The sequence below is a fragment of the Coturnix japonica genome, chromosome 4 (assembly GCF_054131305.1).
Source record: "Coturnix japonica strain WE chromosome 4, WE-NBRP24, whole genome shotgun sequence".
NCBI lineage: Eukaryota > Metazoa > Chordata > Aves > Galliformes > Phasianidae > Coturnix > Coturnix japonica.
Window position 1 is genome coordinate 27,885,680 of NC_140666.1, and position 13,971 is coordinate 27,899,650.

The 13,971-nt window shown below is 39.2% G+C and overlaps 1 protein-coding gene across 3 annotated transcripts; it reads left to right on the forward strand.

The window, feature by feature from the left end:
- The first annotated feature begins 30 nt into the window (after positions 1-30).
- On the forward strand, positions 31-13,957 carry ETFDH (electron transfer flavoprotein dehydrogenase). 3 transcript variants are annotated; one of them, XR_014945729.1, is made up of 13 exons: positions 31-115; positions 2,154-2,300; positions 3,090-3,319; positions 3,531-3,612; positions 3,873-3,991; positions 4,306-4,383; positions 6,136-6,282; positions 8,003-8,143; positions 9,333-9,476; positions 11,681-11,849; positions 12,090-12,321; positions 12,657-12,878; positions 13,140-13,957. XR_014945729.1 is itself a non-coding variant. In XM_015860877.3 (13 exons), the coding sequence occupies exons 1-13, from the start codon at positions 82-84 to the stop codon at positions 13,301-13,303; spliced, it is 1,860 nt and encodes a 619-aa protein (XP_015716363.1). In that variant the 5' UTR covers positions 31-81; the 3' UTR covers positions 13,304-13,957. The 3 variants fall into 3 exon arrangements, 1 of the variants encoding a protein (XP_015716363.1); XR_014945730.1 differs by having other exon boundaries at positions 9,374-9,476; positions 12,139-12,321; XM_015860877.3 differs by having other exon boundaries at positions 12,139-12,321.
- Positions 13,958-13,971: the final 14 nt, after the last annotated feature.

Below are 13,971 nucleotides of genomic sequence, written 5' to 3' on the forward strand. Positions count from 1 at the left end.
CGTATAGTGCGCGTGTGCGGGGGGGACAGGGGCAGATGCCCGCGGTGTTGGGGTTAAGGAGTTTGTTTGTGTGCTGCTGCCATGTTGTTTGCCCGCTGTCCGTTCTCCAGCCGAGGTAACGTAGCGGTTCGCTTGCGGGGAGCCGGTTCTAGGGCTGCACGGCGCGGTGGGGCTGGCGGTGGTGCGGAATGAGAGCAAAGGTCGCCGCTTCGCAGCTACCGGCGCTGTTCCCGTGTCCGGCCGGTGGCTCTGGGGGCTCCGGGTGGGCGCCGCGTCCCGCTCAGTGAAGGAACGGTGGGAGAGCGGAACGTCCGAGAGGCCTGTAGTGCGGTAACGAGCCGTGCTGCAGCCGGCTGCCTGCCCGCTCCTCGGCTCCCAGCTGTCAGGCTGTCCGGAACTGGGTAGCGCCGTGTGTCCTTTAGCTGTGCCGCGCAGCTCTGAGTGCCGTCAGCTCTGCTTGCACGTCAGAAGTTAAGCTAGGCATCCTGTGGTGACAGGATGGGGGAACTTGTTCAGCACGGAGATGAAAAGGCTCTGGGGAGGCATCACTGTGGCCTTATAGTTCTTAAAAGAAGCATATGAATAGAAGGAAAAACAACGTTTTGCTCAGTGGGGAGTTGGAGCTGGGTGGGTTTTGATGTCCCTTCCAACCCATACCGTTCTGTGGTTGTGTTTTCATACGTTTACAGGTGTCATTGTACTTACAGAACGTACTGCTTCTTTTGTGTTGGAACAAACCCTTAAAGGTCATCTAATCCAACTTCTCTGCGGCAAATAGGGGCATCTACAGTTAGATCAGGTTGCTCTGAGTCCCATCCAGCCTGACCTTAAATGTCTCCGGTGATGGGGCACCTACCACCTCTCTGGGCAACTGTCCCAGTGTCTTACCACTCTTGCTGTTAAAAAACTTCTAACTTATATCCAATCTAAACATTCACTCTTTTAGTTTGCAACTCTTTTCCCTTGTCCTGTCATGACAGACCTTGCTAAAGAATCTGTCCTCTTCCTTCTCATAGCCCCTTTAGATACTGAAAAGCCAGTCTCAGGTCTCCCCAAGGCCTTCTCTTCTCCATGTTGAATGCTCCCAGCTCTCTCAGCATGTCCTTGCAGGAGAGATGTTCTGTCTTTGGGATCATTTTTGTGGCCTTCCTCTGGATGAGCTCCAAGAGATCCTTATTTCTTCTGCATCAAGGATTCCATATGCAGTACAACAGGCAAGGTCTCACCAGTATAAAGTAGACAGGAAGGATTGCCTCCCTTGCCCTGCTGGCCATACTTCTTTTAATGCAACCCAGAATACATTTGGCTTTGTGTGCTGTGAGGGCACATTGCTGACTCATGTCCAGGCTGCCATCCACTAGTACTCCCAAGTCCTTTTTGGCATGGTTGTGCTCCATCCTTACATTCCCCATCTTGTACTGACAGTGGAAGGTTGCCATGACCAAGTGCAAGACTGCGCTTGGACTTATTGAGACTGTGGAAGGGGTTGGAACTTGATGATCCATGAGATCACTTTCAACCCAGGCCTTTCTATGATTCCTGAGGTTTACCTGGGACTGCTGCTCAAACTTGTCTAGGTCTCTGAATGGTGTCTCATCCCTTTAGATGTGTCAGCCACACCACACAGCTTCCAGTTGCAGGCAAAGAATGCTTGAGTGTTGTGAGAAAACAGGGTTATAGCTCTTAAGCGTTCTTGGCTGTGTACAGAATTCACGTTAAGAATTAATCACAGCTAGTGCTTGTTACTTGATGTGTCCTGCCTCTTTCTGTGCAGGACTGTGATAAGAGATGCTTTTGTTGGCCTTCTAATCACCTATCATGGTTTCAGCTGTAATGTTTTGGTTTTAGGAAAAAAACCAGTGTTAATAACACACCAGTGTTTTAATTGTTGTTGAGCAGTGCTGTGCAGAGTCAAGGTTGTTTCAGTTTATCAGCTTCTCATTTTGCCAGGGTGGGGGCACTGGGAGAGGACAGAGCCTGGACAGCTGACCTGAACTGCTAAAAATCTAGGAATCTGTGTTTATGATTCCTCCTATTCTGGCAGACTTTTGGGGTGGGGAGGGACTATCATGTTTGTTGTACTGCTTGCGCTGGGAAAAATGACAAGTTTTCAAATAGGACTGTTTTGGCAAACCTGTTTTCTCTTTTACCAGCACGTCAGTGCTTTCATGCTCTAAAGTTCCTAAAGAGAGACTGCCTTCCCTCACTGCACGTAGCAGGATGGGCATCCGCTGCCACTGTGCCTCGCATAACCACGCATTATACCATTCATCCTCGGGACAAGGACAAACGATGGGAAGGTTAGTGGGAAAAAATGCATTTTAAAAACTTATATTATGATTGAGCTTTAGTAGCACTGAAATTTGTTGCAGTTTTTCCTTTTAACAGAAATCATGTTAAGCACAGTATTTATATTCCAAATGAAATGTTATGCTTACTGTCTTGTGAGTGTCTTTATTGCTTTGAAATGAGACTAGATTAAATCCAATCCTAGGTATTTCAAGAAAATCCATGATCAACTTTAGCATTAGTGACTATCACAGTAAAGGTTAATTTTGTTGTGTATGTATGTGTTCGACTTCTCAGTTACATTTACTGTAAGAGTTTGGGAAAATGAGATGAATATTTATCTCTAGGCATTCCAGTCTCTGCATTTATCAGTTTTAGTGGTTTCACTTCCAGAACAGACTCTGATTAATCAGTGTAAAATAAAGGAATTTGATCTGACTAAGGATCTTTCAGAGTTCCTTCTCCCTTCCCTAGAATTTCACTGGGTGTCTCAGGTGCAGCTAGCCAGCTGGGCCCCTAATTAACTTCCTAGTATTAACAGTGCATAGAGATTGTTTTTCATGGCTTGTTTTCTTACAACTTAAAAAGAGCTACTGTTGTACTGAAAGGCTAATGTCCTTGTGCACTGTTCCAAGTACTGAAGGGATTCTGTTAAAAATAGTAAATATAGCCACCTTTTACGACAGGTAATACTTCTCAGATACCCAGCGGCCCCAGTATCGCTAAACAAGGTTTAGCAGAAATAGGCTGGAAGAAATTGGTGTTTGGTTTATCTAATTATCCTTTTTTTCCTATTAAAGGGGTGAACATGGAAAGATTTGCAGAGGAAGCTGATGTTGTCATTGTTGGAGGAGGCCCTGCAGGTCTTTCTGCTGCTATTCGTCTCAAACAGTTAGCTGCTGAGCATGGCAAAGAAATACGTGTCTGTCTGGTGGAAAAGGCATCTCAGATTGGTGCACATACCCTGTCTGGTGCTTGTCTTGAGCCACGATCCTTAGAAGAGCTCTTTCCAGACTGGAAGGAGCGGGGGGTATGTATGAACATCCAAGCACATTACTAGTATGTAATAAATTCATCCATTCAACTAAATTTTGTGTTGCATAGTATTGGATAAAATATGTTGATCTTGCAAGGCACAAGCAATAAGAGTTTTTTTGCTTTGCTGTGTTGGATTATTTTGTTGTTCTAATTGGCTCTAAAAACAACTTGCGGCCCTGTTTCTGTTCTCCTTTTTTATGTAGGCTCCACTTCATACTCCCGTAACTGAAGACAAGTTTGGGATTTTAACAAAGAAATCTAGAATTCCAGTACCAATTCTGCCAGGTAAAGTTTGGGGAGGAGCTATTTGTACTGTCTTTTCAGTTTTCTTTTTAATTTTTTTGTGCCTTAAACAATTTTGATTCAGTGTAGCATTATGAGTGTATGGAGAATCGCTTGCAGTGTTTGGATCTGTGTAATAACACTGGTATTATTTTGAAGATAGTAGTTGTAGAAGAAGATATAACATCAGATGCATATAGCTTGTTATCTTGCTTAGTGTTCTGTTTCAGGTTTGTTTGTGTATTTATTTGTTTCTCGCCTAGGACTTCCAATGGTTAATCACGGGAATTACATAGTACGTCTGGGACACTTTGTGAGATGGTTGGGTGAACAAGCAGAAGCTTTGGGTGTGGAGCTGTATCCAGGATATGCAGCTGCTGAGGTAATAATGGCATCAGCATATATACAAGATGCATATTGGAACCCCCTTTGCTGCACCCCATGTTATTTGTACATTCACAGAATTTGTACAGTCACAACATTCAGTGACTGAATTCCCTAGCCCAGTTCCAGCAAAACAGATCATAAAGTACATTAATAAGTACTTTGTCTTCCAAGTTGTACCATTAGACAATGTTTCCACTGTCTAATTGGTGCTAGACTTGGTGTTAAGAAATTGTGTATTAGATCTTGTGAGTGGATGATAGATCATTTAAATGCTTTTTTGTTGTTGCTTTTGTTTAAATATTTCCAAAGGTTCTTTTTCATGAAGATGGTAGTGTGAAAGGAATAGCAACTAACGATGTAGGCATTCAAAAGGACGGAGCACCTAAAGTAAGTAGCAATGTTTTCCCTAATTAGAGATCTGATTTTTGTGGTTGTGATGTATCTGCTTCTAATGGTGTCAGTGATCTCACGGCAGACTAAGAAAAATTAAAAATTCTGTGCCTTTTTTTCTTTTCTATATAAAATTGATTAATTACACAAGAAAGATTTGGTCTTGGAACATTGTAAATTCCTTCTGAGATGAGTAGAAAAAGCCTTTGAAAAAAGGAGGTTTGGCTGTGGATGGCTTGAAGGAAAGTCTGAAAGGCTGCTTTGGTATAGAAGAGATCAGGAAACAAAGGAAAGAATTCCAGAAACACTTAGAAAAATGGTCTAAAGGTGGAACAGAAGCTGTTGTCCAGCTGGTAGCTACCAATGTGTAAGAAAGCATACTCCTGGCTGATTTATTTTCTTCCATACAACTGCAGCCACATTTGTTGACAGTCTGTCTGCTTTGCTGGGACAAGGTGCGTGCTCAGTCTTTATACCTTTGGATGCAGCAGCTGTTCAACCAGCACAAAACATGACCCTCTGTCCTCAGTATCAGACTTCAGCTGATTTTTAGTGCAATCCATTACCTGTGGTAAGCATGTTTTCTCCTTGTGCAATACACAGGGAGAGTTCAGTACCTCACAGTAGCTCAATTTTTGCACAGTTATGAGGCTACAGAAATTCTGGACACAAGATTTTGTAGGGTTTTTTTCCCCATATTCTTTCTTAGATGAAGTCTCTTACTTATTTACATAATGCTTCAGAGAAGTATTTACTTTCATATAAAAATTCGGGCTATTTTTCTCATTTAAGACAGGGATTGAGAAGAAAAGACTCATCCTTGTTTTAAGAGGGGAAAAAAAGCAATGGGGGAGGAAGTGGTGGTGGGGAGATGTGATATATTTTTATTAGTATAATGTTGTCTGTCTCCCACAGTGAATATAAACATACAATTTCCAGGTATACGTTTCCTCCAGTAGGAGGTGCAAGTAATATGCCACAGTAACAAAAGATAGTTTAGGTTTAATTCAAGAGGAAATATGCTTTTTTTTTTTCTTTTTAATTTAGTTCTAAATTTCTTTTATTGCCACTCATTCTTGTAGAAGGTATCTATGAAAATAATATTGCATGTTAAATTGATTAATTTGTATGTAATTAAGATGCAGCCATAATAAACTGAGTATTCAAGTGTTTTACCTGTCAATTCATAGTACTTCCTGGGCATTAAGATTCAGATAAATAGAGTTTGCATAATCTTCAAAGCAAAATTACCTCCAATGTGTTTGTACAGAGCCTGTGGTTAACAATTATAGTTTCATCTTGTAGTCAACACCAATCAAACAAAAAACAAGGAAGGTAAGAATGCATAATTAGTATTTAGATAATATATATTTAGAATCTAGTATCCTTAAAATGCAAAATTAATCTACTAGCCTATTCTAGTCTAATAAAAGTGAAGTTAGAGGTTAAGTTTTTGTTCTGTTGGTGTTCCTCTGCATGGTGTGAGCAAGCTGATCTGGTACGAGAATCTTTTCCAATGCAGAGTAGTGATTCAGTGTAGTGCTGTTCTACTGGAACTCCCTTGCAAGGTTGAACTGTATTATAGATGGCTGTAAAATACAACTGTACAAGAGCCATAGCTTGCAGTGGTTTGTCGACTCTGGTCAGGACCACAGAATATTGTAAAATTACGTTATTACTCTCAATTTTCTTCCTGGGAGTTTGTTGTAACACAGTTGTAACTGCTTACGAGATGCTCTATTTTTGCAGGCTACTTTTGAACGAGGCTTGGAACTCCATGCGAAGGTCACTGTCTTTGCTGAAGGCTGTCATGGACATCTAGCCAAACAACTATACACGAAATACAACCTTAGGGAGAATTGCCAAGCCCAGAGCTATGGCATTGGGTTGAAAGAGGTATGATCTGCATTATTTTAATGGTAAAGGAAAGTACTGTCAAGATACAATGTAGTTTGTATTCAAGCTACTTTGTGTAAGTCATTGCAATGATTTGAGCAACAGTTTCAGATGTCAAAGGCTTTGCAGTTTTGAAGCTGATAGCGTTCTCTGAACGTCTTAACTGAATGTCTGTTTCAGCTGCCATTTCTCTTTTTACCTAGAGGTATCTATAAATCCATTTTCACTTCTTTAAAATCCTTCTCATTTGTGAAATCTGCTTTTCAGTATTCCTAGTGAATAAGAGGATTTTAGGGTATTTTAATATCTGAGAATAGGAAGAATGGTTGTATGATTTTCTTGTGTATTTGTTAGAAAGGAAAGTGCTGTTTCAGATGAGTTGTGCTCTCTAAAATACATCTGGATGAGCTTTCCCACTTACTTTTTGCCTTCCAACCCATGGCAGTTCTTTCACTGGGCCTGTAAAATCAGGGATTGGGTTTCATTTTTCAAGTCTTTTATGTTCAGGAAACGTTAGTCATGAAAAATACCAGTTTGTTTAGGGTATGTTGATCTGTTTATTGTTTGACTATAACATATGGTTTAATTCTTTAGGCATGTGCTTCCAACTACAAACTGTTTCCTAAGTAATTATTTTTGATTTCGGTAGAAAATAGACAATTGGTAAATGATCTTACAAAGTGACGTAGTCTTCATTAAAATTTCTCATATCTAAGTTGTTAAAGTTACTGTACAGATAAGACTGCTTTCAGTATAGCTGTCCTCTTTGATAAATATTCCAATAGGAGTGGAGCTATAAAGTGAAATAAAATTATGCTGATGAGCCAATATCCATGCTATGCACATCTGAGGGTTATTTTTACTTTGGACTAGCTCTATCTGAGTCCTGTGAACTGAGTACTGTTTTGTGACTGGAATGCTTTAGATGGGCTTCTGGAGCCTGTCTTGGAGTTGAATTTCATCTGAAAGGAATTCAGTTCATGTCTTCTGTAATGAGAACTAAAGTACAGAAGGTTGGGGTAACCAGGAGCCCTGCTTAAAATGTGCCCTTTAATCCAAACTGAAACATCCACATATGTGTATCCTCTGTGCTTGAAGTGCTCTAATGGCACTGAGCTGCTGGAAGGAGTAGTTCCATTCCCCCTTAATCATTAGATTACTTTTGACATAGGGCTTCATACTGAAGAGATGTTTTGAGAAGTTAGAAGAAAATTGACTGTTAGTGAGAGCATGAAAATGCTTCTGTGAGTACGCTGTGGGTTAAATGAGTAATGGAAATGTGCAGGAAAGAGGGGAGAGGGCAATTAGTTGGACAGCAACATTTAAATCAATTCAGCCATGTGTTTAAGCCTGACTTTGAAAATCTTGTGAGGAATTGTAGTGAATCATATGAAAAAAAAGGTATTTTTGTAGAAAAAGTCTCTCATTAAAAGAATCCAATTGTAGTTGAATGAGATTTTTGGGTATAATACTCAGTCATGTTTTCTAACATGCAGCTTTTCAAGGAAGAGAAGTGCTGTCAAATTTGTAAATGGTAGCCCGAAAAAGTATTTATTTGTTCTCTGGCCTTTAGTTGAATGAGTTTATAATTTGGTCTTAGCAGTAAATTAGTTTATGCAGGATTTTTTTCCCTCATCACTTACTTGTGTGTTAGTCATTTATGCTATTGAAAGCCTGTTGCTTTACAGTATAAAATAATTTTTGGTGATCTTCATTTCAGTTATGGACCATTGATGAAAAGAAATGGAAACCAGGAAGAGTAGAACATACCGTAGGCTGGCCTTTAGACAGACATACCTATGGAGGATCCTTTCTTTATCACTTAAATGAGGGTGAACCTTTAGTTGCCCTTGGATTTGTGGTATGTGAAGTTGTATTTTCTCTCATGTGTTTGTTGTTGTTCAATCTTCATTTTTATACATTCTCTCTGTTTTAATATGGCGATGAAAACACAAGAACGGCAACAGACCAGATTTAGTATCTCCTCAATTTTGAGTGCACTTAGTCCTGTTTAAGACAGGATTAATTTGTCATATTAATATACCTTTAGGCCTAGTGTCTTCTGTTAAGGATGAAATGGAGAACTTAAAAATAGTTTTTTTGTTTTTTTTTTTTTTAAAGTTACAAATTTTGCTAAAGCCATAAAAAAAAAAAATGATTTATCAAATCTGTGCTTGCAAAATTTTTGTGAAACATTTTAAAGATAGGAAATGTCAAAATTGGGTCGCTTTTTGCCTTTTGAAGCTGACATGTCAGTCTAGGCTGATTGTTGTACTGGTTACTACACTGTATTTTCATGAAGCTCAGTAATGAAAGTAGATGCAAATAGTCCTCTGAGAGCAGTGAGCAGATAGAGAAATCAGGGTACTGTTGGATTCTGACTTATAGTGCATTTTGCTGACTTTTGTCAAATAAAACTTGGAGGATCTGGAAGTCATTCCTCTGGACAAAAGAGAAAAATTCAACAACTTATATTTTTCTATGAATATGTTAGAGATGGGAAATGTGTATACCTTTGAACAAGTTCTCAAATGAGTAAAATGCATGTCCCTTCCCATTTTCTTCATCACTCTTTCCCCAGTGCTCAGCTAATGGGAAATAATTGACTGAGCTAGATGATGTGAGCTATTTTCAGTATATGAGTGTGAGGAGGTAACTATCTAGAAGTAACTGATTACTCCTTCTCTCAGCTTGTCTAGGGCAGTTTTTAAAACACAAATTTGCAACTAGTTTTCCTACTTATCCTACCCATTAAACCACATTTAATTTAATTTCACTGATTTATTTCAAAGGCAGGTGGAAGGTGGTTACAATGCAGTTACACACCTCAGTTCTTCAGGTTTTAGGTAGGTCATAGTCTTATGGCAGCAAGTTATCAGATTTGCTTGGCACTGTCCTGTTTTTGGCAGTGCTTTAAGTATGAAGATCCTAAGGTTGGTTCAGTGTAGAATAACATAAGTAGTTGATGTGCTAATACATGGTTGTTTTCTTTTCCTAACTTTTTTGAAATGTCATAATTCATTTTCATTAATGTTACGCTTCTTTTTAAGGTTGGCTTAGATTATCAAAATCCCTATTTGAATCCATTTAGGGAGTTTCAGAGGTGGAAGCACCATCCTACTGTAGAACCTACTTTGGAGGGTGGAAAAAGGATTGCTTATGGTGCCAGAGCACTGAATGAAGGTGGTCTCCAGGTAAATGTTTAATGAAGTTATTTACTTTCAGATCTTGATAGCCGTGTTTGTAGTGCTGCATATTCAGATTGCATGCTGTAGGGAAATGTTAGAAACACATTATCTTGCTGGAGGCAGCTGCTGTGATTTGCTAGACTTCAATTCTGCAATACTAGCAGCCTTCTGACACAGTCACTTCACTTTCTATTTTGTTCATGGGGTCTGTGTTGCAAGCAAATGTGAAAGAGCTACAGATGATTCTTCATTTTGCTTGGAAACCTGGGGCAGAAGGAGGCACCACTTACAGTTCTGCTTTATTGAGTGAGTGGAGGGTGGTGGGATTTTCATAATTGCGTATTCTTTTGCATGCTTGACCCTTAAGTCAGTGACAGTAGCTAGACTGTTTGCAATCTCTAGTCAATTTATGGGGCTGTTTCCCTCTGTTCTCTGACAGCTTTGACTTTCCTTTTATTTTGAATTCCTTCTTTAATATAAATGTGGTGTAAGGCAGCTTTTGCAATACAAGTAAAACTTCAAGATTGGTGTAATCTTTTGGACCTTTGATGCAAGTGTGAATGCCTGGGGCTGAGTCATGTGAGTTCGTGAAGTAACTCACTGATCATGCTTGCAATAACATGTTCAGTCAATCTGCTCTGCAGTCTGAACTGGAAGTATGTTGTGTTGTGTTCTTGGTAATTGGTTCACGGTAGCTGCAGTTGTCACTAGCTTATCTCAGAATGAAGGCTACTCTTTCCAGTGCACTCATTTCTCCATCACAGAGAGTCACTATTGAATTTCTGGCTTAGATTAAGTATTCAGATTCAGTCTTCACTTGCTGCTCCTTACAGTGCTTAAAACATACAGGAGGAGTTATTTTTATTGTCACTCACAGCCATTGTTTGGGCTGAGTTACAGGCAGTGTAGCTCTTTTGCTTCTCTGTCTCCAAATTGTTGGACATCTTTTCTGGACTTAAACCAACACATCCCTTACATTGCACTGCTCCTAATACAACAGCAAGTTTAACTTCATGACTTCTTATAGTTGTCTATTTGTTCATGAAGTTATATTTTTAAGTAGTTTTATAATATAAAATATAAATATATGTATGTATAAATTATACCTCTATATATGTAATTTTTTTAATATATGCACTCAAAAAAACCAAGGAAAACTGAGAGATGAGTCACTTTTTTACTAAAAATCACTGAACATTTTTAAAAGAGTAACTCTTCTTTTGCATATGTTGCTTTGATAACTGTAGCAGTCTGACTCATTTACATCACTGGACTACAGGAAGATTCCCTTATATAAAGTAGCTCCACTTTTCATTTTGATGACAGCATTGCATCAAATAGATCTATAACATCTCTACTGATGTAAGATGATTTCTTTGTCTGTTCTCTACAACCTTATCTCATGTTCTTTAGTCTTCAAAATAAATTGGTGTGAGAAGTAGAACCAAATTAATGTCTTTGATTCGACTAATTGCCCAAGACGCAAGGGACTGCCATTTTAGTGACCACTGTTTGGATATTCAAAAGTGGGTTGCCCTGGTTAAATAGTGAACAGATACTGACAAAACAAGCAGAAGAAAAGCAGCAGTTATTTCAGATTATCTTGAATTCCAGGGGATACTTTTTTTTGGTAGTTAGTACAGGAAGATAAATGTATATTAATAAATACATGTGATACTTGTCACTCAGTGACATCGTGCTACTTGTTGAACAGGAGTAAGAAAATGGTTTAGCACTAAAATGTAGATTTGTTGGCTGCTGAGCAACTTCTCTCAAATAACACATTTTAGGAGAGAGGGCACTATGCAGTTTAACAGAGATTTGTGAAATAGAACAAAGATAGCGGTGTGTAATATACTGTAAGGTGAGACTGTATGGAAAAAATGGAAGCACAAGTGTAATTTAAAACAAAATTCACTTGAAGGTGGAATGTGATATCTGTGGATGACAGTAGCCAGTCTTGTTACAGACCTAGCAACTGGAAAGAGAGTATAAGGAGAGAACAAATGTAGTTACTCTATACTCAGATCTACTGTGGTGGCTGCATTCTTATCGGCTTGACATGCAAAAAATTGAGTGACTATAGTACATCTGTAGGCAGTACGCATCCAAGGGTAACGGACAGTTGAGTCTCATGTCAGTTTGCCAGAATGCTATATTTACTTCAAAGTCAATCAGAAAACACGCTTACTTTCTTTTTTCCTTTCCAGTCAATACCCAAGCTCACTTTCCCAGGTGGATTGTTAATTGGTTGCAGCCCAGGACTCATGAATGTGCCTAAGATTAAAGGGACGCATACTGCAATGAAAAGTGGCATGTTGGCTTCTGAAGCTATCTTTAGCCAATTAACCAATGAAAACCTCCAGTCAAAGACGATAGGTAAGATCACTGTACTGTCATATGGGATTACCTTGTGTTCAGTTAAACCACCAATAATTTAGCTGTAACTTAGCCATCTGCTCCAGAGTAGATACTTGCTTACTGCTGCCAACAAATAAGTCTCTTCAAGAGGTTGAAATACAGTTTAGGATACTCCTACCTTACTAATTCGCAGTTGTGATTTTTGCTCCCTTCATTGTTAACGACTGTCTTCATTCAACAATCGTTTTGTATTTTAAGGATAGCCTTTACGTACTTCAGATACCTAACAAGTAATGTCCTGCTGTAGGACTTGATGTGCAAGAATATGAAGAGAACCTGAAAAAGTCCTGGGTCTGGAAAGAGTTGTACTCAGTTAGAAACATCCGACCATCCTGCCATAGCGTGCTTGGTGTGTATGGAGGAATGATTTACACAGGTATATTTTATTGGCTACTCAGAGGAAAGGAACCGTGGACATTGAAACATCCAGGTAATTTCATTATTTCCTGAAAGAAGATGCATGTGTCAGTGTCTTCTGATTTTAGTTGAAGCTAGAGCATTTGTGGTCAGGTGGCAAGGACTCTAGAAATCAGTGGCTAATCAGTGAAGCAGACTTGTTATACTACCTAGCAGCGCATCATGTACACAAAGGCATTAAAGCAGCATTCCGCTTTGGCATAGGTGCATCTCTTGAACAGGACAACTTCTTAAGAAATAGTTCATTCTGATAATGAGAGAAGTCAAAAAAGCTAGATTAAATTGTTCAAGATTGACTGCATATTACAGTAATTCTACACTGACTCTTATTTGTTAATAATGTATTAGGACCAGATTTTGCTCAGCTCAAGCCAGCCAAAGACTGCACACCTATTGAATACCCAAAGCCTGATGGAAAAATCAGTTTTGATCTCCTGTCATCTGTGGCTTTAAGCGGTACGAATCATGAACATGACCAGCCTGCTCATTTGACTCTGAAAGATGACAGCATCCCTGTGAGCAGGAATCTGGCTGTATTTGATGGACCAGAACAAAGGTTTTGCCCAGCAGGTAGGTAATAAAAACAAAGTGTGAGAGACTTTTTGCAAGCTTAAAAGAATAAAAACTCCAAGTATTCTATTCCTGTCCTCTTCCTAGAAGAGGGTTCAAGGGGCAGTCTTCAAATTTATGTTGTTAAAAATATTTTCATGACAAAACAGTTGGTAAACATAGAAGAAAGCTATTCAGTGACACTTCTAATATACTTCTGTCCTTATGCTTGCAATGTGTTTGATCTTACATGCAAGTGACACGGACTTGTGTTTTTCCCAGGAGTTTATGAATATGTCCCTCTGGAAACAGGAGAAGGATCAAGACTGCAGATAAACGCTCAGAACTGTGTCCACTGCAAAACATGTGATATTAAAGACCCAAGTCAGAACATTAACTGGGTAGTGCCCGAAGGTGGTGGAGGACCAGCTTATAATGGGATGTAAACAAGCGGGAAAACTTTTCAGTAACTTCTGATCAACCAGCAGCTAAGTTGAAGTGTTCTACGCTGAAGTGTAAAGTACAGCACTAATTTGAATGTTTCAGTCTGAGACTAACGTGCCATTCTCAATTTTAGGTATGACCATTGCATAAAATGGAAAAACAGTGGGATCTGGTTAAACTCTAGCCGTATTTAAATAGAACTTCTTTTCAGGAGTCTTGTGGCAGGCAGAAGAACGTTATTCTCTGGACTAACAAATGAACTTTGCATCTTGGATATGTTGAAGTTCAGTGTTGATTCTGGCTCTAGCTCCTGTCATTGGTGTGGTGGAAGAGTTTAGTGACTATCTCTAAAAAAACAAAAAAGGGCTTTGCCTGTCTACCTGAAGTGCTTTACTACATGTAGTCCTACCTCACAGTAGGGAAAATATATTAATCTAGAAAACTGTCACTGTTTGTGCTATATCTTTTACATAACAGTTAAGATTTGTTTCTGTTTTTCTTCCTGATGATGACAGGGAGCCCATCTGTAATACAGTCTGTAAGGAAGTTTAACAAGTGCTTCATAGTTGCACCCTTGTGATATGTCTGTCAGCACTTGTTTCTTGCAAGGAATCAGGCCTGCACTAATAAATAAATAAATAAATAAACTGCCCAAATTGCTTCAGTGGTA